The sequence below is a fragment of the Pongo pygmaeus genome, chromosome 21 (assembly GCF_028885625.2).
Source record: "Pongo pygmaeus isolate AG05252 chromosome 21, NHGRI_mPonPyg2-v2.0_pri, whole genome shotgun sequence".
NCBI classification, from domain to species: domain Eukaryota; kingdom Metazoa; phylum Chordata; class Mammalia; order Primates; family Hominidae; genus Pongo; species Pongo pygmaeus.
The window spans coordinates 66,212,270-66,239,016 of NC_072394.2; the positions used below are offsets into that span (position 1 = coordinate 66,212,270).

General features: G+C 62.0%; 1 protein-coding gene across 1 annotated transcript; it reads right to left on the reverse strand.

Annotated features, from left to right (window-relative positions):
• Nucleotides 1-9,171: 9,171 nt before the first annotated feature.
• Nucleotides 9,172-20,292, reverse strand: EEF1A2 (eukaryotic translation elongation factor 1 alpha 2). The gene is made up of 8 exons (XM_054467850.2): nt 20,155-20,292; nt 18,697-18,911; nt 16,944-17,123; nt 15,892-16,188; nt 14,223-14,373; nt 11,567-11,823; nt 10,070-10,304; nt 9,172-9,581 (listed from the first exon to the last, which is right to left on the reverse strand). Exons 2-8 carry the CDS (start codon nt 18,838-18,840, stop codon nt 9,454-9,456), a joined length of 1,392 nt encoding a protein of 463 aa, XP_054323825.1. The 5' UTR covers nt 18,841-18,911; nt 20,155-20,292; the 3' UTR covers nt 9,172-9,453.
• Nucleotides 20,293-26,747: the final 6,455 nt, after the last annotated feature.

Genomic DNA, 26,747 nt, shown 5'->3' on the forward strand with positions numbered 1-26,747 from the left:
GGCCACTTTGACCTGGGGCTGGACGTCGCTGGAGCCTCCAGCCAGATGTGGCCTCAGTCACAGGCCTGGGGCTTGTGTGGCTCAGGGCTGCCGGGGAGACCCCAAGAGGACATGGGCAGCTGGAGTTCAGGACTAACGGAGCGGCCAGACGTCCTGCCCACGCAGGCTGCATCTGTGCCCTGGCTGCCCGCCCACTGACGGCCCAGGCTCACCAGGGCCTTGCTTGGCCAGATGTCCAGTAGGCTTTGGGCGGGGCCGTCCAGCCTTGGCAAGGCCCATGGGCTGTCACAGCCCTCCCCACCCCACATCCAGGACAAGGTCACCTAGTGCCACACCAGGTGGATGGTTCAGAAAGGCTGGGTTCTCCAAGCTGCACACCAGGGGCTGCACAGAGCTGGAGTCTGGCCAGTCCCAAGGCTCCCAGGGCAGCCCGCTGCCCCACCTCCACCGGCAAACACGAGGGCGCCACCCTCGGCACCCAGCAGGCTCTGCCTCAGCCCCTGCAGAGAGTATGGCCCACAGGCAGCCGCCATGGGCCTGCCCTAGCTGAGTGGCTTTCAGCAGACCAGGCGACCACTCAGGCCTCCGTGGACTGGATGTGCCCCCAGAGTCCACATGCTGAAACCCTCACTCCAGTGTGATGGTGTTAGGGGAGGGGGCCTTTGGGGGTGACTGGGTCAGGAGGGTGCAGCCCTCGGAACAGGACCAGCACCCTCAGGGGAAGAGACACGAGCGCTGGGTCCCCTTCTCTGCTTCGTGCCACGTGGGGACATGGGAAGGCATGGTCTGCAAGCCAGGAAGCCGGCCCTCACAGGAACCGAGTCTGCCCGCTCCTTGATCTTGACCTCTGGCCTCCAGAACTGTGAGAAATAAATTTCTGTTGTTTAAGGCCCCAAGTCGAAGTTACTTTGTTGTAGTTGCCCAAGTGAGACAGAACCTCATGCTACTCAGACAAGTGGAGAGAGTCGGCCCCCACGCCAAGGGAGGGTGGGGATGGGAGAGAGACAGCGAGAGCCTCATTCTGAGAGGGTGTCGGGAGGAGGGCAGGAAGATGCCCAGGTGAGTCCAGTTCCCGGCTCGGACAGACCCCTCTTCCCTGGTCTCTCGCGGGAAGGTGCCCAGGTGAGTCCAGTTCCCGGCTCGGACAGGCCCCTCTTCCCTGGTCTCTCGCGGGAAGGTGCCCAGGTGAGTCCAGTTCCCGGCTCAGACACACCCCTCTTCCCTGGTCTCTCACAGATCCTCCCACTGGTTGAATTGAAGAGAGCATGATGTGTCCATCCCTGCAGCTCGGACGAGCTGGCCCCATCCTGGAGACCAGCCTTTTGCTTAATCACACTTCCTGGCATCCCACCTCCAGAGATGAAATCCATTTAGGTCAATTGTTCTCACCCAGGGGTTTTGTTCCCAAGGGAGCATCTAGTGAGTCTGGAGACAGTTTTGGTCATCACAGCAGAGGGGCAGATGCTATGGCATCCAGTGGGTGGAGGCCGGGGGTGGGGGGGGGCACCAAGCACCCTGCAGGGCACAGGGCAACCTCCACAGAGCACAGCATCATCCAGCCCAAATGCCAGTCATGCTGACATTAAGAAAACATGGTGTAAGGCCAGTCACGGTGGCTCACACCTGTAATCCCAGCACTTTGGGGGGCTGAGGTGGGCAAATCACAAGGTCAGGAGTTCGAGACCAGCCTGGCCAACATGATGAAACCCCGTCTCTACTAAAAATACAATAAATTAGCTGGGCATGGTGGTGGGCGCCTGTAATCCCAGCTACTCAGGAGGCTGAGGCAAAAGAATCGCTGGAACCCAGGAGGCGGAAGTTGCAGTGAGCTGAGATCGCGGGACTGCACAGCCAGGGCGACGGTGCAAGACTCCGTCTCAAAAAAAAAGAAAAGAAAAGAAAACACGGTGTAAGTTAACAATGTCCTTTCTTAAAATGCAAATAGGCCGGGTGAGGTAGCTCACACCTGTAATCCCAGCACTTTGGGAGGTCGAGGTGGGTGGATCACCTGAGGTCAGGAGTTGGAGACCAGCCTGGCCAACATGGCAAAACCCCGTCTCTACTAAAAATACAAAAATTAGCTCGGTGTGGTGGTGGGCACCTATTATCCCAGCTACCTGGGAGGCCAAGGCAGGAGGATGGCTTGAACCCTGGGAGCGGAGATTGCAGTGAGCTGAGATCGTGCCATTGCACTCCAGCCTGGCGACAAGAGCGAGACTCCATCTCAAAAAAATAAAAATAAAAATAAATAAAAGCAAATAGTTCTGGTATGTTAGCCATTCACATTTTAGCATGAAACAGCATAAATAAATGGACTTCCTCCCAAGAGTTCCTGAATACGTAAGCCAAGGGCTGAGAATCTTCATGAGAAAGGAGCCAGGAGTCCGGGCACTGGGTGGGGGAGCACCCAAGGAATGAGGTTGGGTCGGGGCAGCCGTGGAGTTCAGCAAAGGAACCCTGGGCGTTCTGCATTGCTGGTTCCTAGCCTGATGGAAAAATGCTGCTTTTACATCATCGCAGGACACTGGAGCCATTGCCGTGTTTCACTCACTGTGAGCTTAGTTTGTGTGGCTCTGGGCAGCTGCGGGATCTCTCCGCACCTCCGCCTCTTTACCTGTGAAGTGAGGGTGCTGACCGTAGATAGAGGATTGCGGTGATGGAGGAAGGGCGCGAGGTTTGTAAAGCGTCTCCAGCGGTGGCAGGAGGAGGCGACACGTGAGCGGGAAGGTGAAGATGCTGAGTCAGCTCCTGGCTGCCCCATGGGTACTGCACCCTGCTGTGTGCCACCCACCTCACACCCAAGATGAAGGCCTGGGTGTCGGGAGATGCAGAGTAAAGAAAGGGCAGTGGGAGGCGGTTAAGGCCCCTAAAGTGCCAGAAACCCCCACCCCTGGAGGCAGCCACAGCCTCTGGGGAGGGCGGGGCCACAGGGACCTTTTTATACTTAAAGGTTGCTCCCCACACCCTGAAGGGTAAAAGGTTTACAGAGACTAGGAAATGGAGAGAGGAGATCTTACTGCCTCTCACCGTGGGACTCAGTGGATTTCTCCTTCCCCCTCGCCCGTCCCTCCAACTGCCCAGTTCAGCACCGCCCCCTCCCCTCAGGCAGCTGAGCCCTGGAACCCCACAGCTGGCAGCTGGCTTGGCCTGACCTGGCTTCAGACAGTGGCTGGCAGGATCCTCATAGCCAGAGCCTGGGGCAGAACTGCCAGCCCCTCCCCATGACAGGCTGTGTGGCAGAGCCTGGGGCTCCTTCGCCCCACATGTTCAGGGAAATGGGCAGGGCAGGGGGCATGGGTTCCTGCCCCTCCAACCCCTCCGGGCTGGTCCTGCCTGGGAGCTCTGCCTCCTGCCACACCCACGGCTCCAGTCCTGTCCCTGCAGGAGGCCCACAGGCTCTTAGGAACTGCTGTCCTGCAGCAGGAGGCCTGCAACCAGGCCCCACGTCTGGGCAGGGGGTCCAAGGGCAACGGCTTCCTTCCTGCTCCCACCCCACACCATCCAGGGCCCGGACCTTCTCTCCCCTCCTCTGGGTGTTGGTACCTCCTGCCCCTGCCTTGGAGCCCCCACAGACCAAGCCAGGGCCCTGGTTTGGGGCCGCTGACCCCACCTGCATCTGCTCTCCATCCTGGAGCTGTTCTCAGCCTTACACATCCTCCTCAGGGTCTTCCCCACCTCCCCCAGCCGACCCCCAAAGCAAGATGCCAGAGCGGCATGAAGCCAGGAAATAAGCCAGATCCCACAGCTCCTCCAAAGACCCCTGACGCTCCTGGTTGACCCTCTCATGGGGACGGGGCTTCTCTCCCCTCAGCAGAGCCAAGAGCTGCCTCAAGGCCCATGCACCTAACAGTCCAGCCTGTCCCCTGGGCTGGCTTCTCCCTCCCTGGTTTCGGGACAGGGACCGTTGCCCAGTGCTTCCTGAGTCCAGCCACCTGGTGGGCACCCCCCAGAGACTCAGCCCTGACTCCAGGCGGCCAGCCGGCAGCACAGGTACAGCCAGATGCCCAACACACAGACACGCAGGCACAAATGAACAGACGCACGAGCACATACGTCCTGACCGTTTCCAGGGGCTCCAGGACACCCCGCCAAGTTCTCCCCTGCACCCCACACAGCCACCCACAGGTATGCACAGTTCAGCCAGGTCACACACACACACCAGGGTATGGATGTAACCCCGTGCCTGCAGTCCCACTCCGGGACACACTAAGTCACCCACAAGGACAGTCATTCCCACAGTCACAGCACATAGGAAATCCCCGGGGTCCCATTGTGGAGGCCTGACTGGCTGCCGCAAAGCCCAGCCCCTTGGCAGGGAGCCCAGAAGCCGCTGCTCAAACCCACGACTGCCAGGGGCACCCAGGCCCTTCCAGCCACCCTGGGAACCTGGAGTGGTGTGGGAAGGTCCTTCCTGCCTGGGTTACAGGAGGGCACCGGGAGCCCGGGTGAGACAAGGGCAAGGGACAGATGGCATTCGGCCACTCAGCAGGGCCCCACAGCCTCTCGAGGCCTCAGGAATTTTTCAGTGATGTCCAAAGTGCAGACCAAAGCCGCCAATAGGGTGTCTTGGTGGATCCTGTTTTAAATTATTCACCAACCCGGCCGGGCGTGGTGGCTCACGCCTGTAATCCCAGCACTTTGGGAGGCGAGGCGGGCGGATCACGAGGTCAGGAGATCGAGACCATCCTGGCTAACACAGTGAAACTTCGTCTCTACTAAAGATACAAAACTTAGCCGGGCGTGGTGGCGGGCGCCCGTAGTCCCAGCTACTCGGGAGGCTGAGGCAGGAGAATGGCGTGAACCTGGGAGGCGGAGCTTGCAGTGATCACAGATCGCGCCACTGCACTCCAGCCTGGGCGACAGAGCAAGACTCAAAAAAAACAATTATTCCCCAACCCAAGTAGGGTGGAGCTCCTTCTGCTACCCATGCTCTCCCTGAGTTCAGGACCTGCTCTGGGGTCTCAGCGGCTCCAGGACTGACCCTGAGTCCCAGTGGCCGCCAGTCGGAGCCACTCTCTGAGCCTTGGGGCCCCCTTCAGCCAGACAGCAGCCCAGGTGTCCAGCCAGCTGCAAGCATCCATCAACACCCCGCTGGGGCCCTGAGGCTGCACGGTCCCACCCTTGCAGGGCTCCAGGGCACTGTCTGGCTGTGGTCCCCTGTCCTCCCCCCGGCCACCGCCCTCCAGCTGTCCTCAGGCTCCCCAAGCCGACACCCACGGAGCGTTCTGTCCTGACCCCAACCCCAGTGAGCTCTGCCCCTCCCCACCCCCCTACCCCCACCTGCTATGGGGAGAAACCCACCCTCCTCTGGGCCCCAGGGAGCAGCCAGAGCTCACACCTCCACTGCAGCCCCTGTTCAGGGAGCTGGAGAGGCAGCCGCAGAGGCCCTATGAGGCCGCGGTTTCCTTTAATCCTGGCCCAACCCTCAGGGCAGGTGCCACACAACCCCCTTTCACCGATGGAGAAGGGGCACCACGGCGTCTCTGGCTCCATTGCCCAGCCTCAGGTGCCAGAGCTGGGACCCCAACCCTCGCCTTCCCCACTGCTCTGCCGCCTAAAGCCTCCGTCCAGGCCCCCCGGGGCTCCCAAGAACCTTCCAGAAAGCCCCAAGGTCAAAACCTGTTTTCACAATAATGCCAAGGCTTCTTGCTCCCGTCCTCGCTTGGACAATGGAGTTCTCAGAGGCCATAAGAGGTGTGATACTCCCCTGCTTTCTTGTGTCTTAAATATTCACACATTTAGTTTCTAGCACACTAAACAGCGGCAGATGTAACCTCCCTGACATTTAACACTGTGCAAGGGTCCTAACACGAAAGCTTTGAGCATTACTGTCCTGGAGGCAACGCAGAGCTCTGCCTGGTGTCCCCCCAGCCCCCCTTCCTGATTAACGAGCACAGCTTGCTTCCCTGGGTCTCTCACCTGCCAGTAGCTCCTCTGCCCTCGGTGGGTCTCTCACCCGCCAGAAGCTCCTCTGCCCTCGGTGTGGGTGGCACCAGAACTCCCCAGAGACCGAGGGCTGGGGACCCCAGGGTGGCTTTGGCCAGGCCCCTGCCCTCCCCAGAGCTGACAGCGGGCTGGACACAGGGTATCCCCTGCCCGGCATCCAGCAGGGCAATCCTGGCACCCTGTGTGTGCTGCCCCCGCCCACAATGGACACTAGGAGCCCAGTCCCAGATCCCGGCCTCCTCCAGCCACTGCCGGTCCCCATCCCACAGCCCCCCACCTGAGCACGAGGGGCGCAGCAAGGCCCGGAGCCCTGCCAGGCATCAGACCCCAGGACTTGGGCCTGCCTTCATTACCCCAGAAGGGGAGCCGAGGTCAGAGACCCTCCCTGGAGACCCACCCTCCACAGCCAGGACTCTCATCTGCTGAGGACCCCAGTGGGAACAGGGAGTGCTCCCATCTCTCTGCCCTCCCTGTGCTCCTCCCCACCCCAGAAACACACCCACCTGGAGGGGGCACTGTGGCTCCAGCACAGACCATGGCCGGCAGGCTGGGCTTGCCCCCCCACCAGCAGTGCCTGGGTGACCCAGGCTGCCAGAGTCATCCAGAGTTTGCAACTGCAACTGGGACATGGGGGTGAGGGGACCCCCTGAGCACCTCAGGGACCACCCAAGGGGGCTTCCTGCAACTCCAACTGGGGGCTGTTTTTCACTTTTGTCCCATCTCAGGCTGGCAGATTTCTCCCATTTGGCCCCAGTTCTATCCAGGTCACGCGTGAAAGGACAGCTTCCTTCCAGACAGGCCCTGCAGGTCCCACGAGGCCCCTCCCATCAGTGTGGCCCCACAGAGGCCCTGGATGGGCGGGGGTCCAGCAGGAACACCTGTGTCCTTGGGCAGGGCCACCAGGTAAAACACAGGACACACAGTCAGATCAGAATTTTAGATAAATAAGGAGTACCATTTTTGTGTAAATATGCCCCAAATATTTTACAGTAAACAATTATTTGATATATATCCAAAGTCCCGACGTGACTGGGTCCTGTATCCCCTCCTTGGAGGCCTCGTGGCTCTGATGTTCGTGGGTTCAAATCCTCCCCATCTGGGGCCGTGGGCTGCCAGCACCACCTGGGGGCTCAAGCTGCCTGGTTGCTCCACTCTTCCTCCCATTCCACCTCCCTTTTGTGTGGGTTTGAGGGACCCCACTTTGGAAATGGAGGGAGACACGAGCAGGCCCTCCAAGGGTGCCCCCAGACAGTGCCCCCGTCACCACTGCCTGCCACCTGGGCTGCCTTGTTTCCATCCTCACCCAGCATAGTGGGTCCAACATGCCCCAAGGATATCAGGACCTCAACCCTGGAATCTGTGGCTGACTCCATGTGGCAGGAAAGGATCTTGAAGATTTGGTTGAGGATGTTGAGATGGGGGTAATCCCAGATTATCCCAGGTGGGCCCTAAATGCAGTCACTCACATCCTCATGAGAAGGGGATTTGACACAGAGGAGGATAGAGCAGTGTGACGACAGAGGCAGAGACTGGAGTGATGCAGCCACAAGCCACGGGGTGTCGGCGGCCACGGCAAGGGGCGAAGCAGGGAACCGATTCTCCTGGGGCCTCCAGAGGAGCAGAGCCTCGTCGACACCTTGATTTTGGCAGGGAGGCTGGTTTTGGCCTGGCCCCAGGAGGCCTCGCCATTTGCAGTCATTGGTCGCAGCATCCCTAAGGGACTAACGCACTATGAGGCCTTGTGGTCAGCCTGCCTGCTCTGCGGAACCCTCCCAGTCGGGTACCCAGCTGCAGGCTGGGAGCTGGGGGCTGGGCGACAGAGAGGCCCACCTCAGTGCTGTGTACAGGGTCAGGGAACCTGCCCACCCTCCACCCCCGACCCTCCTCTGCATCCTCAGGGAACCTGCCCACCCTCCACCCCCGACCCTCCTCTGCATCCTCAGGGAACCTGCTCACCCTCCACCCGACCCTCCTCTGCATCCTCAGGGAACCTGCCCACCCTCTACCCCGACCCTCCTCTGCATCCTCAGGGAACCTGCTCACCCTCCACCCCAACCCTCCTCTGCATCTTCGGGGAACCTGTCCACCCTCCACCCTGACCCTCCTCTGCATCCTCGGGGAACCTGTCCACCCTCCACCCTGACCTCACCTGCATCCTCGGGGAACCTACCCACCCTCCACCCTGACCTCACCTGCATCCTCGGGGAACCTGCCCACCCTCCACCCCCGACCCTCCTCTGCATCCTCAGGGAACCTGCTCACCCTCCACCCCCGACCCTCCTCTGCATCCTCGGGGAACCTGCTCACCCTCCACCCCCGACCCTCCTCTGCATCCTCAGGGAACATGCCCACCCTCCACCCGACCCTCCTCTGCATCCTCAGGGAACCTGCCCGCCCTCCACCCTGACCTCACCTGCATCCTCGGGGAACCTGCTCACCCTCCACCCGACCCTCCTCTGCATCCTCGGGGAACCTGCCCACCCTCCACCCCGACCTCTTCCTGCTGCAGCATGACTGGCTGTGGGCCAGGGCCGCTTTCCCAGAGCAGGGAGGGGTGGAAAGGAGCTGTCCTCCCCTCTCCCCACCCCTCCACCCTTCCCAGCCAAGGTCGGGGCAGGTTCTAGCCCAGAGAGACCAGGGAAGACCCAAAGCCCCCAGCCCACTGACTGAAGTCACCAGCCTCCCAGCTTCGGGGGCTGGAGTTCCTACAACTATGTACAGAGGACCTGGACCTGGGAGCAGGATGGATAGGTACAGGCTGCAGCCACAGGTGACCGGCTTAGGAGGAGAGTGAGACCAGGCGTACGGGGCCAGGGGAAGAATGAGTGTGTGTGTGTGTGACAGTCACTCGCGGTGGAGGAGCCCTCAGCTCTCATGCGGCCCCCAGAGATCCCAAAACCCGCAGCCTCGTTCTGTGGGTCTGAAGGCACCATTCTCTGCCCTGGGTAGCCATGGAGAAGCCCCTCACAGCCACCCAGGCCACCTGGCCTTCGGATGGGGTCTTGGTGCTGGGCCACGGCCTGGGGGACACCAGGCACTCCTCACCGAGGGCTCAGCGCTCACCCTGTGCAGCGCAGGAGGCCACTCTTGCAGGCCCACCGCCCACCCTGGGGTCCCCGGGCAGGGAGTGAAGGATGCTGGGCCGGCCACCCGGGCAGGGAGGGGGTCCGCGGGCGGGGGCGGGGGGTGAGGGGCCCACCCCCCAGCAGCAGGCGCACACGGCTCTGGGGTCGCTCAGTTTATTGGTAAAACGGGCACTGAGCGTGGCGAGCGCTGGGCGCGGAAGCCTGGGGCGGGGGCGCCTTTCCTCTTGAAGAACTTCCACTGGACCTTGATGGCGAGCATCCAGTCGCTGACCGAGGGCCTCTGGCAAGCGGAGGTGCAGACATGCGCCTGGCGGGGGTGCGGGGCGCCGGAGCGGCGCGCGGGGCGGGGGCGGGGCGGGGGCCGGGCCGGGGTTCGGAGCGCGGCGCCGCCGGGGAGGGTCGCGCCGCGGGCGCCCGCGCTTCACTTGCCCGCCTTCTGCGCCTTCTGCGCCGACTTGGTGACTTTGCCGGCGCCGCCGCTCTTCTTCTCCACGTTCTTGATGACGCCCACGGCCACCGTCTGCCTCATGTCGCGCACGGCGAAGCGGCCTGGGGGGCGGCGGGCGGCGTGTGAGCGGGGCCGGAGGACTTGTCCCCCCACAACCCCAGGGCTCTCGCCGGGCGGGGGCGTGGCCGCGGGGACGAAGCCGGGTCGGGAACGTCCTCGGAACACGCTTAGCGCAGAGCGCGCCCTTGTGAAGACGGCGGGCCTCGCCGGAGTCCTGCCTGGGCGGCTGCTCCACGGTCGGCGGGGCGGCCACGGGGCGGGGGCGGCCCTAACGCTGCCACTGGATGACTGCGGGCCTTCCTCGCTCGCGGGGCCTCGTCTGCACACAGGACCCACCCCAGGTCGTCCGGGCAGGGTCTCCTGCACTCAGTGACACGGAGGCCGTGGGTCTCCTGCCATGCTCTGGGCCAAGCTCCGCAGGAAAGGGGGCCCGCTGCTGTCCCCAGCGCCCCATCCCCGCAGTCCTCTGCCCTCAGCCTGGATCAGCCACGGCCTGGGGGATGCACCTCCCCGGACCACCCTGGCTCACCGAGAGGCGGATACTGGGAGAAGCTCTCCACACACATGGGCTTTCCCGGCACCATCTCCACGATGGCCGCGTCTCCAGACTTCAGGGACTTGGGGTTGTCCTCCAGCTTCTTGCCAGAGCGCCGGTCAATCTTCTCCTTCAGCTCCGCAAACTTGCAGGCGATGTGGGCTGTGTGACAGTCGATGACCGGGGAGTAGCCGGCGCTGATCTGCCCCGGGTGGTTCAGGATGATGACCTGTGAGCCGAGCCACAGGCAGCCATCAGGCACATCGGCGCCGGGCACCGGGAGGGCGCCAGAGCGGGGCTGGGAGGCCCAGTCACCTGCCCCCCTCCACGAGCTCCTGGGCCAGGAGTGCTCACTGGAGGAAGCTCAGGCTCTGAGGACCCAGCCCCTAGACCTGAACCTCAACATCCTCACTAAGCAAAAGATAAACAACTGAGATTCATTGTTTCGAAGGGGCAGGGGCAGCACTTACACGGCCAACCCCAGCTGGAACTAAGGGGGGGGGGGGGTGACAAAACTGGACCTCAATTCCTGTGTTTCAGTTGTATCTCAATAAAGCCACTTTTAAAAATCATATGAAGAGGCCGGGCACAGTGGCTCACGCCTGTAATCCCAGTACTTTGGGAGGCCAACACACATGGATCACTTGAGCTCAGGAGTTGGAGACCAGCCTGGCCAACATGGCGAAACCCCATATCTACTAATAATACAAAAATTAGCCAGGCGTGGTGGTGCATGCCTGTAATCCTACCTACTTGGGGGGCTGAGGCAGGAGAATCACTTGAACCTGGGAGGCTTCAAAAAATAATAATAAATCATATGAAAAGGCCAGCAAAGAGGGCAATGAAGACTGTAGAGAATAAAAGTATGACAGAGATGTCTCAGGCAGTAAGTTAACAAAAGCGTTTTTCCAGGACGAATGTAGGACCTCAAAGGCTGGGCATCCCAGCGGTGCGGCTTGGAAGACAGACCCGGGATTGCACACAGGCTGGGAGCCACAGGGCCTGCACCCCTCCCAGAACTGATTGATCCCCCCGTTGAGTGCTCAGTGGCCCCCTTGGTGGAATGGGGGTCCCTTTTCTTTTTTTTTTTTTTCTTTTGAGATGAAGTCTCGCTCTGTCGCGCAGGCTGGAGTGCAGTGGCACAATCTCGGCTCACTGCAACCTCCACCTCCCAGGTTCAAGCGATTCTCCTGCCTCAGCTTCCTGATAGCTGGGACTACAGGCACGTGCCACCACACCTGGCTAATTTTTGTATTTTTAGTAGAGACAGGGTTTCACCATGTTGACCAGGATGGTCTTGATCTCTTGACCTCGTGATCCGCCCACCTCGGCCTCTCAAAGTGCTGGGATTACAGGCGTGAGCCACTGCGCCCAGCCTGAGGGTCCGGTTTTCTCCCCACGCCAGGCCACCTGCCGACAGCAGCCTCACCCAGGACAGTCCTGCTGCTGTCCAGCAGGCGCCAGCCCCCTGGACCCGGTGCAGCCCCCCACCTGGGAGGTGAACTGAGCAGCCTCCTGCGGTGGGTCGGACTTGCTGTCCCCGCACACGTTGCCCCGCCGGATGTCCTTCACCGACACGTTCTTCACATTGAAGCCGACGTTGTCGCCGGGCAGAGCTTCGCTCAGAGCCTCGTGGTGCATCTCCACTGACTTCACCTCAGTAGTGATGTTCACTGGCGCAAAGGTCACCACCATGCCCGGCCGCAGGATGCCAGTCTCCACCCGGCCCACGGGCACCGTGCCAATGCCTGCAGAGGGGAGGGGGTGTGAGGGGAAGGTGGGGCCCAAGGGGATGCTGGGGCAGGATATTTGGGGACAGAGCCTGGAAACCAACAAAGCCTGGGACTGGATCCCCCCGACAGGCCTGGGGGTTGGGGCCGCATGGGCGGAGTGCAGGGGAGGGGAAGCCAGGGACAAGGCAGACACAGAGATTCCAAGGGAAGTGGGGGCTCCCCCACCCAGCTGGGGAAATAAGAGGCTGAGCAGCAGAGCTCCCAGGAACCCAAGGAAAAGCCACAGGGACAGAGAAGGGGGACGATGGGCAGAGAGGGGCTGTCTGAACCTGGGGTCCCATCCATGCCCCCAGAGAGCACTTTCCCTCGAAGGGGGCACTATGGGACCCCTCCTTTGTCTGAGGACTCCTCCCTGTGAGTGTGGGCTGGGCCACTGACTGCTCCTGCCTGGGGCCTGGTGGCCCTGCTCCCTGCTCCCTGTGGGCCCTGCTCCCTGCTCCCTGCAGGCTCTCTGGGCCCCACTTGGATGCTACAGGTCTCTATCATTAAAGGGGCCTCTCAGCCGGACGCAGCACAGGCACAGCGGCACCTGAGCATCCCTGGCATTTCTTGTGGATCTGCTTATACCAACTGTGCAGCTGCCACATGGGGGTCTTGTCTCCCCCAGGCTACTGGGTCTCCACCCTCACCTCCCAGGGCTGTGAGGGAGGCCCGTTGTAGCCTCCAGCCGACTTCACTGAGGCTGGTGTCTGTGCTCTGTGCTGGGGTGAGCATGACACCCCCACTGTGCACACAGATATGCCTGCAACATCTTTGGCTACAGCCCACTGGCTGGGGGTCTCCTATCAGTGCCCCTTCTCTGGGGTCTCAGATTTGTTTATGGTTTCTCTTCTTGGCAGGATGGATGGATGGATGGATGGATGGGGAGGTGGGTGGACGGATAGATGGATGGATGAATGGGGTGGTAGATGGATGGGGAGGTGGATGGACAGAAGGATGGGTGGGGAGATGGATGAGTAGGGAGATGGATGGATGGATTGGTGGATGGAAGGATGGATGGATGAGGAGGTAGATGAGTGGATGGACAGAAGGATGGATGGGTAGCAAGGTGGGTGGATGGATGGATGGATGGATGGATGGATAGATAGATGGATGAATGGGGGGATGGATGGATGGATGGATGGATGGATGGATGGATGGATGATGGAGGGAAGGATGGCTGGGTGGGGAGATGGATGGATAGAGAGGTGGACGGGTGGATGGGGAGATGGATGGATGGATGGGGAAGTGGATGGATGGGGAGGTGGATGGATGGATAGGTGGATGGGTGGATGGACAGAAGGATGAATGGGTAGGGAGATGGATGGATGGATGGATGGATGGATGGGGAGGGATGGATAGATGGATGGATGGGTGGATGTGGGGGAGGTGGGTGGGTGGGTGGATGGGTGGATGGATGGATGGAGAGGTGGGTGGATGGATGGATGGATAGAGAGAAGGATGGATGGGTGGGGAGGTGGGTGGGTGGGTGGATGGATGGGTGGGGAGGTGGGTGGGTGGATGGATGGATGGATGGAGAGGTGAGTGGATGGATGGATGGATGGAGAGAAGGATGGATGGGTGGGGAGGTGGGTGGGTGGATGGATGAGTGGGGAGGTGGGTGGGTGGATGGATGGATGGATGGATGGAGAGGTGGGTGGATGGGTGGATGGACAGAAGGATGGATGGGTGGGGAGGTGGATGGATGGACAGATGGATGAAGGATGGATGGGTGGGAAGGTGGGTGGATGGATGGATGGATGGGGAGGTGGGTAGATGGGTGGATGGACAGAAGGATGGATGGGGAGGTGGGTGGGTGGGTGGATGGATGGATAGATGGGGAGGTGGATGGATGGATGGTTAGATGGGGAGATGGGTGGATGGATGGATGGATGGATGGATAGAAGGATGGATACAAGGATGGATGGGGGAGGCGGGTGGATGGATGGATGGATGAGGAGGTGGGTGGATGGGTGGATGGACAGAAGGATGGATGGGTGGGGAGGTAGGTGAGTGGATGGATGGATGGATGGGGAGATGGATGATGGATAGAGAGAAGGATGGATGGGTGGGACAATGGATGGATGGATGGATAGAGAGAAGGATGGACGGGTGGGGAGATGGATGGATGGATGGGCAGAAGGATGGATGGGTAGATAGATGGATGGATGGATGGATGGATGGACGGACAGAGGATGGATGGGTGGGGAGGTGGGTGGATGGATGGATGGATGTGGGATCGACTGTCCCCCAGAAAGTGTGTGGTAAGGGGAGAGATTGGAGACAGCCCAGTCTTGAGATGCCTCGTAGAGGCCCCTGATCTAGGGCGGGCAGAGCTGGCCAGGCAGGAGCTCCAGCACGGTGCCCTTGCTCACCGCCGATCTTGTACACGTCCTGCAGCGGCAGGCGCAGGGGCTTGTCCGTGGGGCGCGTGGGGGGCAGGATGGTGTCCAGGGCCTCCAGCAGGGACACGCCGCTTGCATTGCCCTCCTTACGCTCCACCTTCCAGCCCTTGAACCACGGCATCTGGACCGAAGGGAGAAAATCAATCCGTTAAGAGACATTGGTGGCCTCCCGACCCTCAGGCCTCCCCAGGGTGCTTCCAGGAGTACTGCTGTTCAGGCTAAACTTGCCTCGTGCCCTTTGAGATGAGGAATTTCCCCACCCTGCTCCTCCCCAGCCCATAGCCCCAGCATCACAGGGACTCTGGGAAGGAGATCCCTCTTAAAAGGAGGAGGACAAAGAGGGAAAGCACCCTTCCCAGCCCGGGCTGCTCAGGAGTTGCTGACACTGTGAACAAACCCCCAGTCCAGCCCCAAGTCCCCGAAACCCCGGGCCCCTGACCATCAGCTCCAGGCAGGGCAGGTGACTTGACTAGGAGGATGCTGAGTCTGGTCAAGGGCCAGGCCAGGGACAGAGCTGGAGGAGGAGCCTCGCCCCACCCTAGCTTCTGGACACTGTGCTGCCTCCAAGCTTGGCCCAGCCTTGTCCGGAGCTTCTCCTAATGCAGCTCCCGCTCCCACCCCATGAAGCTTCCCTCTGGGCCACCTGCCACAAACAGGGAGCAGGGGAGGGGGCCGGCAGCACTGTGCCCCAGCCCCCCAGGGCCTGTGTAAGCACGGGCCACGTAGCAGCTCAGGCCAGAGGGGAGTGCGGGGTCCCTGATGACTGGAGGCCTCCCTGGAGAGGGGGAGAATGGCGTTCGCCACATGATACACCGTGAGGAAAACGCCATCACAGGTAAACAACACCCAGTCTCATGAGATGGAGGCGGGGCTGGGGAGTCCCTCTCAGCTCTGTCCCCAGACCTCAGCTCCAGGCTCAGTGCTGCTGGTCTGTCTCCCTGCTGTCTCTAGACTCCACACCTGCACCCTCACTGTGGGCAGCGACAGTGCTGGCAGAGCCCAGTGGCGGCCATTCTGGGGTCTCCTCTGGCTTGGAGAACCCTGGGAACAGTCTCAGATTCTGCAAGTGTCTCCACGTGTCACCTCCAGCCAAGGCAGAGTCCCCGGGCTACAGACTGTTTGCACGTTGAGCTCCCAGGTGACCAGCCAAAAGCCAACCCTTGGCCCTCCCAGCGAGCCCAGAAGCATGCACACTTCCCAAAGCTCAACCCTGCTCCAAGACCCCAGGGGAGGCAGCCAGGAGGCCCCCACGGCCCAGCCTGCAGCGCCGGCACGGTGTCCAGGGCCAGGACAATGGCCTGGCAGAGATGAAACCAGCCCCCTCATGGCAGGGCTCTGGAGACCAAGCACATGGGCCTGGTACTGGAGGCCGCTGCCCCTGCTGTGTTGACATCGGGGATGGGGCCTGGCCCTGGCCAGCTGCGTGGGAGGCTGAGTGCAGAAGCAAAGCCCGGTGCTGAGGGGGATGGGGCTCCCCGCCGGGCCCTGAGCCAGTTAGGGAAACCCAGCAGGTTTCAAGGGGAACCTGCATTTCCTGGGGACAGGCCCTCGACCTCCCCCTGCCACCTGCCAGTGCCTCCCTCTGGGCCAGGGGGTCCAGCCAGCCCCCGTGGCCCGCCCCGCCCTAGCCGCCCCTCACATTGGGGGAGGGCTCCAGCATGTTGTCGCCGTGCCAGCCGGAGATGGGCACGAAGGGCACGGTGGCAGGGTTGTAGCCGATCTTCTTGATGTAGGCGCTGACTTCCTTGACGATCTCGTCGTAGCGCTTCTCGCTGTAGGCCGGCTCCGTGGAGTCCATTTTGTTCACGCCCACGATGAGCTGCTTCACACCCAGCGTGTAGGCCAGCAAGGCATGCTCCCGCGTCTGCCCATTCTTGGAGATGCCCGCCTCGAACTCACCCACGCCTGCCGCCACGATCAGCACTGCGCAGTCCGCCTGCCCGGCAGGGGACACAGTGAGCCCTGCCCCACCTGCCCGGCAGGGGACACAGCGAGCCCGGCCCCAGCTCACTTCCAGGCCTCTCCAGGCAGTGGGCTGGGGCCTGAGCAGCCCACTGGGGCCTTGGGGAGGGAGGCATGGGAGTCCCCACTTCAAGGGTAGCATGGGGGCTCATCGCCAGGCCCTGGGTCAGGAGACCGAGGTTCAGCCCTGGCTCCACCACCAGTGGGCTGTGTGTCCCTGGACAAGTCACTCAGCCTCTCTGTTCCTGTTCCTCACTTGAGGACAGATTGAAGTCACAGTTATCAAAGCAGTTTGGAGGTGGTGGCATGTGTCCTGCTGTCTGCAGGGTGCTGTGTCTGGGGTGTCCGTGCGTCTCTGTGAGTGCCCTGAAACGTCATACGGTCTAGACCTGGCCGGTGGCATCTCTGCCCACTGCCCACTGTCCCCATCCTGGCCTCTAACCCCTCCATGTATGAAGGTGTGTCCATGTCCCCATCCGCCCCCGTGTATCTGGGGACTCTGACACTGGCTGGGTGTCTTCACAGGCACTAGTTCAGATGCCAGAGCACTGGATTCATCCTTGGGGGGGACTCTGACCCAGACTGGGTGAAGGTGGCCCAGGTGAGGGGTCCCCTGCCCTCACAGGAAGCACAGGAGACCCCACCATCCCAGCGACCCCAGGGTCCCCCAGTGTCCCTTGAAGGGTGCAGCGGCCTCTCCCCCAGCCCCACCTGCTGTGCCCTGCTCACCTGGGATGTGCCCGTGATCATGTTCTTGATGAAGTCGCGGTGGCCGGGGGCATCGATGATGGTGATGTAGTACTTGGTGGTCTCGAACTTCCAGAGGGAGATGTCGATGGTGATGCCGCGCTCACGCTCCGCCTTCAGCTTGTCCAGCACCCAGGCATACTTGAAGGATCCCTTCCCCATCTGGAGTGGGTAAGGGTCACGACTGAGGGCGGGACCCGGGACCCAGGAGTCCCCGGTGGTGCGAGCTGCTTGTTACAGCAGAGTGGCCGCGAGAGGCGGGAGATGGGCTCCAGCACCCCCTTGCTCCCCGCCGGGGTCCTGGGACGCCGGCCCCCTCCGTCGGGACTCCACACCCAGACCCTGCCCCCCCGGGCCGGCCCCCGCACCTGCTCCGAAATGGGCGCGGCTACGCACGTCCACCAGCAGGTGGCGCAAGGGCCTGGGAGTCGCTCGCTCTCCGAGCGAAGCCGCCAGATGGGATAAGCCCCTCCCGGGCGAGGGCTCCCCTTTATCTGAAGCTGCGGACGCCCCCAGATCCCTTCCTCAACCAGAGGCCAAGAATACCACCGTGTTTGGGGCTGTCAGATAAATAACCCTCTGTGTGTGTGTGTGTTTTTAAGGTAAGGAGAAAGGAAAACGGAATGAGGTCAGGAGGAGGGCCTGGCGGCGCAGCTCCTTCCCGCTGCTCCAGCCTCCCCATCCCTCTGAGGCTTCTCCTCCCCTTCCTCGCTCTGCCGGACACGGGAAGCTGGGGGGCCTCGGCCAGTGAGACCCCCACAGAAGGGGACGGGCTGCAGTCAGGGCAGCAGCGGCGGTCACTACCCAGCTGGGCAGAGCTCCCCGCCAGGGCCTCGCACAGACAGGACTGCCCTCCAGGAGGCTGTCCAGTCTGGAGCAGACCCAGACAGGACCCAGCTGGGGCCTGAAACAGCGGCCCTCTGAAACCCCCGCCTCCTCCCGACAAGGCCAGGTAAAGGGTGATGCAGCCCAAACTCAGGGGTGCAGCTCAGCGCACCCCCCAACCCCGCCAGGGCAGAGGCTCAGCCCAGGACAGCGAGTGCCCCCACCTCGGGCCCTGGCCTCCGCCCTCAACCAGGTGAGAGCTCCCACAGGCCCTCCCAGAAGTGGGCTTCTCCCCAGAGATGGGGGATGGGGACCAGAGAGCAGACCCCATCTCATGACTGCTCCCCACCACCGTCTCAGCCACCAAAGAGGAATCGCTTCAAAAGGTCAGCTAGGGGGTCACCTCATCCAGGACCCCCACCCCAGGGCTGCCCTGGACAGCAGCCCTCCACAGCCCAGCACAAGAAAATGGAGCAGACGGGCCGGCTGCCCATCAATCAGCTATTAATAGTAGCATGCGCCCTGGCAGGGCCCTAGGACAAGTGAGGGCAGTACCATCTCCAGCCCCAGCCTTGGCCCTGGGGGGAAGGGGGCAAGGCTCCAGGGCCCTCCAGCCCCGCTCAACATGGCAGAGTTCCAGAGCCTTCTGCGGACCCTCCCAGGCCACCTCCCTCACCACAGGGCAAGTCCGGCAGCTCGATGGCCACCCCTCCCCCACCAAGCTCCCCCCAAGAGAGAGGCTGCCCCACCGGACCCTCTGAGGCCTGAGTGCCCCACAGCAGGGGTCCCTCCTGCCCTGGAGGAGGTCACCTGAGCCCCATGCCCTGGGGCTGGGAGATGCCAAGCCTGGCCACCACGGGAGTTGGGGGTTCCTTCTCAGGGGGCCAAGACCATAGCCCGGGGAGCTCACCTCAGCCGCCTCCTTCTCGAACTTCTCAATGGTCCTCTTGTCGATACCTCCGCATTTGTAGATGAGGTGGCCCGTGGTGGTGGACTTTCCGGAGTCCACGTGGCCGATGACCACGATGTTGATGTGGGTCTTCTCCTTGCCCATTTTGCTGGGAGTGTGAGGGGCTGGCGGGACCCGGGGTGCTCTGGCTCAGGGCGAGGGGGGCTGCAGTGATTCTGTGGGGCCAGTGGTGGTGGGGAGACCGGTGATGGGGAGCCCCAGGGGGAGAGACCAGCAGAGACTGTCCTGGCACAGGCTGGGCACGCATCCCTGCCCACAAACCAAGCCCCCATGTTTGGTCGGGAGGGAAGGGCCCCCACCCACAGCTGGGCCTGGCCAGGGCAAGCAGAGGCTGTGCACTGCCCCCACCCCACACTTGAGCCCAAACAGCCCCATCTGCTGTAAATAACTGGGCGTTGGAGCCCGCGGGCTGCTCCTTGGGAAGGGGTTATCCACCATTTGGAGAGACCACGCAGCGCCAGGCTGGGTACGTCCGTGACCAGCAAAGTGGGGTGATGAGTCACCTGCCCAGCGCTCCAGGGCCCTGTCCTGCACGCGCGCTCCCCTCCCCGGCGGCAGGGCCAGGGACACGGCGCCCCACCCCCACCCGCTGCCACCGGGGAGAGATGGCCACTGCTCCCCACTCCCCTCCTCAGGCAGGGACGGCGCCATCTTCCCCTCATCCCTGCCCGGCAGGCTGGGCCAGAGCCCCGACGGAGATGCGCTGCCCAGATTAAGGACCCAGAATAGCTCTAGGCACCCCCCTCCCGGACTCTCACAGGGGCAGACAGCGGCCGGGAGGTGGGGGTCCCTGTTCCAGCCCGAGGAAGGAGGACCCGGCCCTGCCGAGCCCAGCAAGTGCCAGGTGGAGATGCCCTCGGCCCCGTGGGGGTATAGGGGGCACCCTCCCTCCCCCCTTCCCTCTGGTCAGGGCCCTGGGTCACAGCCCCGTCCCATCACAGAGGTCAGTGGAGAAACCCACGCTGCTCCTCGGGGACAGGCGACTGGGGGAGGGAAGGAGGACAGAAGCCACTCTGGGGTGGGAACACGGGTGGGGGTGGGGAGGCCAGGGCCCCCAGATCTCACCACCTCCCTCAGCGTCCTCTGGCCCAGCGCCCCGAAGCCCGACCCCCACCAGCCCCCGGCACTGAAGACCCTGCCCCCAGCCCGCAGGGTCCCCGCGGCCCCAAGGTCACGGCTACGGGGCGATCGCCGCCCAGGACCCGGCCCCACCGCCCCGCGCCGCCCCCCACCCCGGGCCCAGCCCGGCCGACGCGGGGACCCCCGGGAGCCGGAATCAGGGCGCGCGCGGGGGCGGGTGCGGGGCCCGGCCGCCCTCTGCCCCCCAGGACCGGCCCCCGGGGTCCCTCTTCGGAAGACGGGGGCGGGGGCGGAGGCCCGGGGGCCGAGCGTCCTTACCCGGAGCCGAGGTCTCAGCCAGAGGGACTGGCGGCGCCGGCGCCGGCGGTTTTATCTCCGGGAGGGGGTCCACCTATTGACGGTGGCGGCGCAGTGCACCGCGCCCTGCAGCACGCCAATGCGGAACCGCGCGGGAGGGGGCGGGGCGCGGACGCGCGCGGGCGGGCGCCACGGGGACGCGAGGGGATGCGGGAGGCGCGGGCTGCAAAGACGGACGCGGGAGGCGGGAGAGAAACGCGCAGCGGGCGGGGGCGGGGCGGGGGGCAGGGCAGGGAGGCGGCGGGAGGGAGGGACGGGGATGGAGACGGCGCGGGGAGAGCGCGGCGGGCCCGGGAGACGGGGCGAGAGCCGGCTCAGGGCAGGAACACGCTTGAGCCGCGAAAAGCGGTCCCCTGGGACAGGGCAGACGCCGAGGACCGGAGCCGGCAGGCGGGGGAGGGGAGCAGGTGGGCTGCAGCCTGGGAGAAGAGCCTGGGTCTACCGGCCCCTCCCCGGCCCTGCTCATGGGGGACGCCCAAGAACCAACGAAGCCCAGCTCTGAGGGGCTCTCCCTAATGAGGCCCGGGGGTGCAGGCCTCAGGGTGGAACCCCGGAATCTGCTGGTTTCCAGTCCCTGTCCTCACGTGCCTGCCCTCCTGGGCGCACCATGACAGGCCCCGAGGATCCAGCGCAGAACCACCCTCCCCCTGAGAGGCTGGTCTCCCACGGTGCAGGGAACGCCGAAAGCCCGCTCCCAGACCCACTGACATCTTCCAGGGACCCTCCCCTCCAGGTGCGCCTACCTCCGGCTGCTGCTGGGAAACAGCGCCAGCCAAGGGCGAGTCAGATCCAGACAGACCCAGGCCCCCCCGCCCAGCGCCCCACCCCGCTACACCTCAGCGCCTTGAGGCTGGTCCTCATATGGGGTCAGGATGCCAAGCCAAAGACCGGGCCACGCTCTGTAGGAAGTGGGGAGTCCCTGAGGTCCTGGGCACACGCGGGTAATGACCAACGTGGGTTGTGAGGAAGGGGATGTGGCGGCCATGTATTGTGTGAAGACCAAGGTCAGGGGCTTTCTCCCAGACCCCAAGATCCTGTGGTCTCACCCAGGTATTCAGGTCTTCCCTCCCACGCTGCTCCCCCACGCTGCTCCCCCACGCTGCCCCCCCACGCTGCCCCCCCCCCACGCACTCGGATCTTCCTGCCAGCGGGGTCTCCGAAGGTGTGTGCTGAGTGGGGGCAGAGCCCTGGCACCTGTTCTCTCAGCCCTGAGTGCCCACTGGGTGTTGACATGGAGGCCCCGGGTCGGGCCCGGCACCTGCCACTGGGCAAATCCATGGGGATCCCCAGCGACTGGACCCCTACCTGGCCCGCTGGCAGGTGTGAGGAGGAAGGAAAGGTGGGGGCCCAGGGTCGGGACCGAACAGTTCTCCCCAGCCTGTGGAGAGGGCCTCTCAGGAGGACCCTGGTCTGTGGCTGCGCCTGCCCCATAGGAGTCCAGGGCCTTGGGCTCCTGGGACACAGGCAGGAGAGGAGGCAGGGAGGGCCTGCTAGGTGCCCCGGCACTTCCGAGTGCTGCTGATGCCGTCAAACAGGAGCCAGGATTAAAAATAACCTCCTGGCGAGAAAGCAAGGCCCGCCCCACCCCACCCAGCTGGTCTCTATATTTGACGCCTCCCCTGCAGCCTGAAGGTTAGGCAGGGATTTGGGAAGTGGGCTTGCTGCAGGTGCTCGAGTGGCCCAGGCCAGGGTCCCTGGGATACCCACCCCACTCCCTCAAGGGATCACCAGGACTCTGGGCTACCTTTTCCAGACACCCCTTCCCCCTCGGCTCCCGGCTCACCCACAGCAGTGCCAGGGGCTCACATGTGCCGGGAGGCCTTGCCACCCACAGGAGTGGCCCCTGAGAGTGGAATGTGGCATCCTCCCCAAAGCACCTGTGTGCTGACTCTGGGCAAGGGTGTCGGTGGCTGCTCCAAAGGGTCTCCCAGACGCCAGGACACGTTTGGTCCACGGTGTGGCCCCTCGGGGTCCTGGGAGCCACTGACTCATTCTCCGGAGACACTTGGAACACACAGCTAACGGCGCTGCGGTCACAAGGCTAAACGCTAACACACTGATGGTTCCGAGACACCGCGGAGACTGAACAGGACTGAATGACTACTAACTACGGAACGCTAACTGCTGAATAACGGCAGTGGCCTGACCACGTCCCCAAAGTGCACGAGTTGTAACTTAATCCCCGATGCAACAGTGTTGGGGGCTGGGGCTTTCGGGAAGGAGTCTGGGTCATAAAGGGTTTGCCCTTCCGAATGGATTTGTGCCCTATAAACAGGACTCATGGCAGCGGGTTCTCTCTTGCTCTTCCACCTTCTCCCACGTGAGGACGCAGCAAGAAGACCCCACCAGATGCACCTTGATCCTGGACTTCCCGGCCTCCAGACTGAGAAATAAACTTCCGTTTACTTATAATAATTTATAAATTTATAAAGCAAACTTTATAAAGTAAATTTTTAAAATTAAGTAATGTATAATTACCCAGTTTCAGGTATTCTGTCATAGCACAACAAGCAGGCAAAACACTTGTCAATGGCCGGGTAGCACCAAATGACTTCAAGTACCAAGCATCCTAATTAGTCACAGCCAAGTCGCCCAGCTGTGTGAGTTCACAGTGTGGGGGACGGGGGACAGGGGCCGTGCACGTGCACAGTGTGCGGGGATGGGGGCTGCAGGGACAGAGGCTACAAGGTAGGCCCCACAGGGCTGCCTGGAGGACCTTGAGAACCCGTGAGGCAACTGGGCACAGAAAGGCCAAGATTCCTGTCCAAGGACACACAGCAAGTAGAGGGGCCTGTGGCCTGTGCTTTCCCTGCCCTCCCCCAGGTCAGGACTTGGGCCCCTTTTCTTGCATCTGAGTCCCTGGTCACAGTGCCCTCCTCACCAACAACCTGGGGGGCGGGGGTGGGAGGGTGAATGGCGAGTCAAGAGGGCACCAGCCAATCAGGGCTCCCCTGGGGCAGGCCCCGCCCCTCCTCGACCCCTCCCAGAGCCCCCAGGCCCCGCCCCTCCTTGCCCCCTCCCAGAGCCCCCAGGACCCATCCCTGAGCTGTTTGGGGAGACACAGGCAACCCCTTCTTTGGCTGGCTAGGGTTTCACGAGCCTCGGGAAAGAAGATGCAGCTAAAATTAACCGCTATCAAGCTGTCAGCCCCGGAAATAAACCTGCCTCCCATTGGCTGCCGGTGACGTCACTGCCGGGTTAATAATAGCCGCCGAGTGCCTAACGAACCACCTGTGCATGGGGCACAGCCAGGCCATCACCCCGGGGCCACCGCCGCAGGCAGGTGGAGGCTGGCAGCCCAGAGGCAGACAGGGCTTGGAGGCAGGGTGGGGAGTAAGGCCAAGGCGGCTCTCTGGCCCCCAGTGTGGCAGGATGACCTCAGCCCTGGCCTGGCCCCAGAGCAGGTGTGGATTCAGTTTCCGGTCACGGAGCATCTCATCTGCTGGCCCACCTGGGCCCCCTGGACGGCCACCAGGACAAGGCCCTCCCCCTCGGCCATGCCTTGGGGCTGGCTCCCAGGGGACTGAGCATGCCCTTGAGGCAGCGAATTAAACAGTCTCCATGACAGCAGAGGAACTCCTGCCTCTGGAGCCTTCCTTAGAGGAGCAGCTCATGTCCCCCCAGATCAGAGAAGCTGGGGCTGGGCTGGCAGTGGGCAAACATGCCTGCAGGTCAGGCCACAGACCAGGGCCAGCTACGGCCCCGACAGCCCACCCTCCAACCCGGTGTCTGGGTGTGCCTGAGGCAGACCTGAGTCTACCAGGGAGGCCCAGGAGGGATGCAGCCCCTCAGCCAGGGGGAAGGGCGGCCTGGCCTGCCACCCCCACCTGCAGGCCCCAGCAGGGAGCGTTGCCATGGTGAGAGGCAGCAGCAGCAGGATGCCCCTCCCTCCAGGCCCTGCTGCCCGGGAGCCCAGCACCCACCCTGGTGGGGAGCAGACAGCACGTGCTCCTGCCGCAAGCAGCACTTTCTGGGCTTCTGGGCTTCCAGCTGCAGTGCCCGCTAGCCCCTCCCGGCCCCTGGCCATTACAGCCCATTGCAGGCTGGGAGGCTAAACAGGAGGCCGGGGTCACCGACCAAGGTGGGGTCACCTCTTGGACCCAAGAAGGGCAGACCCTGGTGCCGGCACAGGGGCACTGTGCCCTCCAGTGCCCGGAGGCAGAGGGGAGAGCCTGGGTAGGGTCTGCAGACCATTGACCCTACAGCTGCCTCCTCTGGGCCCCAGAGGAAGAGGGGGCCATCAATTGTGTCTCATTCTGCAGCTGGTCCAGAGAGAATGGGGGGTCCAACGTGTGTGGTCAGGTCTGGAGAGAATGGGGGGTCCAATGTCTGTGGTCAGGTCTGGAGATAATGGGGGGTCCAGTGTCTGTGGTCAGGTCTGGAGAGAATGGGGGGTCCAGTGTCTGTGGTCAGGTCTGGAGAGAATGGGGGGTCCAGTGTCTGTGGTCAGGTCTGGAGAGAATGAGGGGGTCCAGTGTCTGTGGTCAGGTCTGGAGAGAATGGGGGGTCCCATGTCTATGGTCAGGTCTGGAGAGAATGGGGGGTCCCGTGTCTGTGGTCAGGTCTGGAGAGGATGGGGGGTCCAGTGTCTGTGGTCAGGTCTGGAGAGAATGGGGGAGTCCAGTGGCTGTGGTCAGGTCTGGAGAGGATGGGGGGTCCAGTGTCTGTGGTCAGGTCTGGAGAGAATGGGGGGTCCAACGTCTGTGGTCAGGTCTGGAGAGAATGGGGGGATCCAGTGTCTGTGGTCAGGGCCCCCTCAAGGGTCCACTGAAGCAGAGCTCCCTCCCTGGGCCCCACCCAAGGTCCCATCTCCTCTCCTATGTAGCCGGCACCAGGTTCAAGGGGGATCTCTCGAGGTGGGAAATTGCCCTGGGGAAACCGAAGTTCATTAGCAGCTCTGGAGGCCCTGTTTTCACCTCTTTGAATAGCCCTTCCCTCAATTAGGCAGCTGGGAATCTTATGAAGGAAATAAGAGGACCCTGCCTGCACCTTGGGGATGAGCCTCCCAGGGGCCGCCGCCCACCATCACCTCCCACAGAGATTCACAGCCTCCCCACCCCTGGAGGGACCTCCCCACACCACCAGGAACCGAGCAGCTGGGCCAGGGCAGGCGGAAGGGCAGGGAGAACACAGAGGGGACGTCTGCCTTTTTAAAGACGTGATTTTGAGCATACATAGAGAAAAGTGACACTCTGCAAATGTGCCTGATGAGTTACCACCAGGAGAACACACCCAGACCAAGAAACATTCCCTCCTGCCCCTTGGTACAGGTGACTTCTGACAGCACAGATCACGTTTGCCTGTTTTTAAACTTTATATAAAGGGAACGCAATGCACAGTGTGTGTCCTTTTGTGTGGCTCCTTTCACACACGACGGTGTCTGTGAGATGCCTCCATGCTGTCCCGTGCAGTAGGCATTTGTTCATTTTCATCACTGTACCGCATTCCACTTCCAGTTCTGAACGACTACAAATAAAGCTGCTATGAACACTTGTGTGCGTGTCTCTTGTGTGGGTGTACCTGCTGAGTACACACCCCAGGATGTTTCAGCCACATGATAGTGCATGATGCCAACCACTAGTTTATTGTCTCTCGGCTCGAAATTTAACCTTCAATACCTGCTCCACAGCAGTGGACAGAATTACTTTAAGCATTTCTCCTTTACACTAGGCAGATTCATTTTTTTCTTTTCTTTTTTTCTGAGACAGGGTCTCACTCTGTCCCCCAGGCTGTAGAGTAGTGGCACAATCATGGTTCACCACAGCTTCGGCCTCCCAGGCTCAAGAGATCCTCCCACCTCAGCCTCCCAAGTATTTGGGACTGCAGGTACACACCACCACGCCCAGCTAATTTTTGTATTTTTTATAGAGATAGGGTCTCGCCATGTTGCCTAGGCTGGTCTCCAACACGTGGGCTCAAGTGATCCACCCGCCTTGGTCTCCCAAAGCCCTGGGATTACAGACGCAAACCACCACACCCAGCTGAGATTCACTTTTTTGAGGAAGGCAATAAAGGGTGAATCTGCAGCTGAGAATAAATCCATTGACAATTGGCTTTTACCCCTTGACCGTGGGTTGCATTGTCCTGTTTCTTCGTGTGTCTAGTGATTTTTGACTGAATACTGAACATCGTGTGGAGAGTCTATTCTGCTTCCCCCTCTGAAGCTGTCGGTGTTTCCTTTGCAGGTTGGTTCACTGCTAGGCCCTTGTGGGCTTGTTCTCATGTTTTGTCAGTGTTGATGTTGAAAGCCCAAAGTGTTTCCCAAGTCCTGCTACCTTAGTAAGATTCAACCCTCAATCTCAGTCTCCCCTGCAGATCTCTGTGGGGCTTGTTCTGAACTTTCATTAGATGAGTGTGGAGTAGGCATTATTGTACATTGTAGTCCTTTCTCCTCAAAAAAAAAAAAAAAAAAAGTAAGGTCTCTCCACTCTGGCCAGGTCCAAATGCCAAACGCCAAAATACTGCCCGACACAGCTTGTCCTCTACTATCTTTGTTCTGCCCTAACCTCGGTGGACACAACCTCAGGTGATCCCTGGTGAGTCGCAGCCTTGAG

Coding starts and splice junctions, on each gene's coding strand:
- EEF1A2 (XM_054467850.2), bottom strand. CDS start 18,840: ATGGGCAAGGAGAAGACCCACATCAACATCGTGGTCATCGGCCACGTG. Junction 14,374..15,891: donor TGCTGGAGCCCTCCCCCAAT/GTGAGGGGCGGC, acceptor CCTTCGGTCCAG/ATGCCGTGGTTCAAGGGCTG. Junction 9,582..10,069: donor CTCCCAGTATCCGCCTCTCG/GTGAGCCAGGGT, acceptor GCCGCCCCCCAG/GCCGCTTCGCCGTGCGCGAC.